The following is a 4,920-nucleotide window of genomic DNA, read 5'->3' as shown; positions in this document are numbered from 1 at the left end:
ATGCTGTGGTGTGACACCATTACGTCATGTTGTGGTGTGACACCATTACGTCATGCTGTGGTGTGACACCATTACGTCATGTTGTGGTGTGACACCATTACGTCATGTTGTGTGACACCATTACGTCATGTTGTGGTGTGACACCATTACGTCATGTTGTGTGACACCATTACGTCATGCTGTGCTGACACCATTCGTCATGCTGTGGTGTGACACCATTCGTCATGTTGTGTGACACCATTACGTCATGCTGTGGTGTGACGTGACACCATTATGTCATGTTGTGGTGCGACACCATTATGTCATGTTGTGGTGCGACACCATTACGTCATGTTGTGTGACACCATTACGTCATGTTGTGGTGTGACACCATTACGTCATGCTGTGGTGTGACACCATTATGTCATGCTGTGGTGTGACACCATTACGTCATGCTGTGGTGTGACACCATTACGTCATGCTGTGGTGTGACACCATTACGTCATGCTGTGGTGTGGCACCATTACGTCATGCTGTGGTGTGGCACCATTACGTCATGCTGTGGTGTGACACCATTATGTCATGCTGTGGTGTGACACCATTACGTCATGTTGTGGTGTGACACCATTACGTCATGCTGTGGTGTGACACCATTACGTCATGCTGTGGTGTGACACCATTACGTCATGCTGTGGTGTGACACCATTACGTCATGCTGTGGTGTGACACCATTATGTCATGCTGTGGTGTGACACCATTATGTCATGCTGTGGTGTGACACCATTCACGTCATGTTGTGGTGCTTGACACCATTAAAATCATGCGTAGTGTGACACCATTACGTCATGTTGTGGTGTGACACCGTGCGTCATGCTGTGGTGTGACACCATTCGTCATGCTGTGGTGTGACACCATTACGTCCATGCTGTGGGTGACACCATTATGTCATGCTGTGGTGTGACACCATTACGTCATGCTGTGGGTGTGACACCGACGCCGTCATGCTGTGGTCGCGACACCATTCGTCATGCTGTGGTGTAGCCACCATTATGTCATGCTGGTGTGACACCATTATGTCATGCTGTGAATTGTGACACCATTACGCTCATGCTGTGGTGTGGCGTGACACCATTCACGTCATGCTGTGTGACACCATTCGTCATGCTGTGGTGACACCATTACGTCATGCTGTGGTGTGACACCATTATGTCATGCTGTGGTCGCGACACCATTATGTCATGCTGTGGTGCGGACCATTATGTCATGCTGTGGTGCGACACCATTACGTCATGCTGCGGTGCGACACCATTACGTCATGTTGTGGTGCGACACCCATTACGTCATGTTGTGGTGCGACACCATTACGTCATGCTGTGGGCAGTGTGACACCATTACGTTATGTTGTGCACACCATTACGTCATGTTGTGTGACACCATTACGTCATGTTGTGGTGTGACGTGACACCATTACGTCATGCTGGGTGACACCATTATGTCATTTGGTGTGACATACCATTACGTCATGCTGTGGTGACGTGACACCATTACGTCATGTTGTGGTGTGACACCATTACGCCATGTTGTGTGTGATACCATTACGCTATGCTGTGGTGTGACACCATTACGCTGGCGTTGTAGTGACACCATTACGCCATGTTGTGGTGCGACACCATTACGCCATGTTGTGACACCATTACGCCATGCTGTGGTGTGACACCATTACGTCATGTTGTGTGACACCATTACGCCATGCCGTGGTGTGACGTGACACCATTATGTCATGTTGTGGTGCGACACCATTACGTCATGTTGTGTGACACCATTACGTCATGTTGTGGTGTGACACCATTACGTCATGCTGTGGTGTGACACCATTACGTCATGCTGTGGTGTGACACCATTATGTCATGCTGTGGTGTGACACCATTACGTCATGCTGTGGTGTGACACCATTACGTCATGCTGTGGTGTGACACCATTACGTCATGCTGTGGTGTGACACCATTACGTCATGCTGTGGTGTGACACCATTACGTCATGCTGTGGTGTGACACCATTACGTCATGCTGTGGTGTGGCACCATTACGTCATGCTGTGGTGTGGCACCATTACGTCATGCTGTGGTGTGACACCATTATGTCATGCTGTGGTGTGACACCATTACGTCATGTTGTGGTGTGACACCATTACGTCATGCTGTGGTGTGACACCATTACGTCATGCTGTGGTGTGACACCATTACGTCATGCTGTGGTGTGACACCATTACGTCATGCTGTGGTGTGACACCATTACGTCATGCTGTGGTGTGACACCATTATGTCATGCTGTGGTGTGACACCATTACGTCATGTTGTGGTGTGACACCATTACGTCATGCTGTGGTGTGACACCATTACGTCATGTTGTGGTGTGACACCATTACGTCATGCTGTGGTGTGACACCATTACGTCATGCTGTGGTGTGACACCATTACGTCATGCTGTGGTGTGACACCATTACGTCATGCTGTGGTGCGACACCATTACGTCATGCTGTGGTGCGACACCATTACGTCATGCTGTGGTGCGACACCATTACGTCATGCTGTGGTGTGACACCATTATGTCATGCTGTGGTGTGACACCATTATGTCATGCTGTGGTGTGACGTGACACCATTACGTCATGCTGTGTGACACCATTACGTCATGCTGTGGTGTGACACCATTACGTCATGCTGTGGTGTGACACCATTATGTCATGCTGTGGTGCGACACCATTATGTCATGCTGTGGTGCGACACCATTACGTCATGCTGTGTTGTGACACCATTACGTCATGTTGTGGTGTGACACCATTATGTCATGTTGTGGTGTGACATCATTATGTCATGCTGTGGTGTGACACCATTACGTCATGATGTGGTGTGACACCATTATGTCATGTTGTGTGACACCATTATGTCATGCTGTGATGTGACACCATTATGTCATGTTGTGTGACACCATTACGTCATGCTGTGGTGTGACACCATTACGTCATGCTGTGGTGTGACACCATTACGTCATGCTGTGGTGTGACACCATTACGTCATGCTGTGGTGTGACACCATTACGTCATGCTGTGGTGTGACACCATTACGTCATGTTGTGGTGTGACACCATTACGTCATGTTGTGGTGTGACACCATTACGTCATGTTGTGGTGTGACACCATTACGTCATGTTGTGGGTGACACCATTACGTCATGTTGTGGGTGTGACACCATTACGTCATGTTGTGGTGTGACACCATTACGTCATGTTGTGGTGTGACACCATTACGTCATGTTGTGGTGTGACACCATTACGTCATGTTGTGTGACACCATTACGTCATGTTGTGGTGTGACACCATTACGTCATGTTGTGGTGTGACACCATTACGTCATGTTGTGGTGTGACACCATTACGTCATGTTGTGGTGTGACACCATTACGTCATGTTGTGTGACACCATTACGTCATGCTGTGGTGTCACACCATTACGTCATGTTGTGGTGTGACACCATTACGTCATGTTGTGGTGTGACACCATTACGTCATGCTGTGGTGTGACACCATTACGTCATGCTGTGGTGTGACACCATTACGTCATGCTGTGGTGTGACACCATTATGTCATGTTGTGGTGTGACACCATTACGTCATGCTGTGGTGTGACACCATTACGTCATGTTGTGATGTGATATTGTGTTGTGTTATCTTGTCTACCTCTTTGTCTGTGTAGAAGAGGTCCATCTGTTGTCCAAAGGCCTCTGTGACCTTCTGGAGCAGCTCCTTGATTTTCAGAGGTCGCTGGAACGGGATGATGCTGCGGAACAGAGGTTAGAGGTCATCCTGAAGGTTCAGACAGAGACCCCGGGACAGAGACCCCCGGGACAGAGACCCCGGGACAGAGACCCCGAGACAGAGACCCCGGGACAGAGACCCCGGCACAGAGACCCCGGGACAGAGACCCCCAGACCCCGGGACAGAGACCCCGGGACAGAGACCCCGGGACAGAGACCCCGGAACAGAGGATAGAGGTCATCCTGAAGGTTCAGACAGAGACCCCGGCACAGAGACTCCGGGACAGAGACCCCGGGACAGAGACCCCGGCACAGAGACCCCGGCACAGAGACCCCCAGACCCCGGGACAGAGACTCCGGGACAGAGACCCCGGGACAGAGACCCCGGGACAGAGACCCCGGGACAGAGGATAGAGGTCATCCTGAAGGTTCAGACAGAGACCCCGGGACAGAGACCCCGGGACAGAGACCCCGGGACAGAGACCTCGGGACAGAGACCTCGGGACAGAGACCCCGGGACAGAGACCCCGGCACAGAGACCCCGGCACAGAGACTCCGGGACAGAGACTCCGGGACAGAGACTCCGGGACAGAGACCCCGGGACAGAGACTCCGGGACAGAGACCCCGGGACAGAGACCTCGGGACAGAGACCTCGGGACAGAGACCCCAGGACAGAGACCCCCAGACCCCAGCACAGAGACCCCGGGACAGAGACCCCGGGACAGAGACCCCGGGACAGAGAGGATCTGTCAGAGGGTTAACGTTCTGTTTCCAACTCTTTAGTCAGTCATCTCTGATGGTAACATACTGCTACAGGTGAGAGGCAGTGTCTGTTTGTCTACTGCTTCACGTCACTTGTTCCGACATAATTACCGTATAACAATGTCCTACCATTAGCAGGGTAGGAAGCAACACTGTCCTGAGGCTCTATGGGGCAGGAAGCAACACTGTCCTGAGGTTCTATGGGGCAGGAAACAACACTGTCCTGAGGCTCTATGGGGCTGGAAACAACACTGTCCTGAGGCTCTATGGGGCAGGAAGCAACACTGTCCTGAGGCTCTATGGGGCTGGAAACAACACTGTCCTGAGGCTCTATGGGGCTGGAAACAACACTGTCCTAAGGCTCTATGGGG

The 4,920-nt window shown here is 51.3% G+C and overlaps 1 protein-coding gene across 1 annotated transcript; it reads left to right on the top strand.

Moving 5' to 3' along the window:
- Positions 1-3,803: 3,803 nt before the first annotated feature.
- Positions 3,804-4,535, top strand: LOC135567172 (basic proline-rich protein-like; the record flags this gene model as incomplete). The annotated part of the gene is made up of 2 exons (XM_065014603.1): positions 3,804-3,822; positions 3,895-4,535. Coding segments are annotated over exons 1-2 (660 nt in total), but the record flags the coding sequence as incomplete, so codon positions are not given.
- Between the last annotated feature and the right edge of the window lie 385 nt (positions 4,536-4,920).

Source organism: Oncorhynchus nerka, unplaced genomic scaffold (genome assembly GCF_034236695.1).
Source record: "Oncorhynchus nerka isolate Pitt River unplaced genomic scaffold, Oner_Uvic_2.0 unplaced_scaffold_2466, whole genome shotgun sequence".
Taxonomy (NCBI): domain Eukaryota; kingdom Metazoa; phylum Chordata; class Actinopteri; order Salmoniformes; family Salmonidae; genus Oncorhynchus; species Oncorhynchus nerka.
The sequence above is the reverse complement of the archived record's forward strand: the minus strand, read 5'-3'. Positions and strand labels throughout refer to the sequence as shown.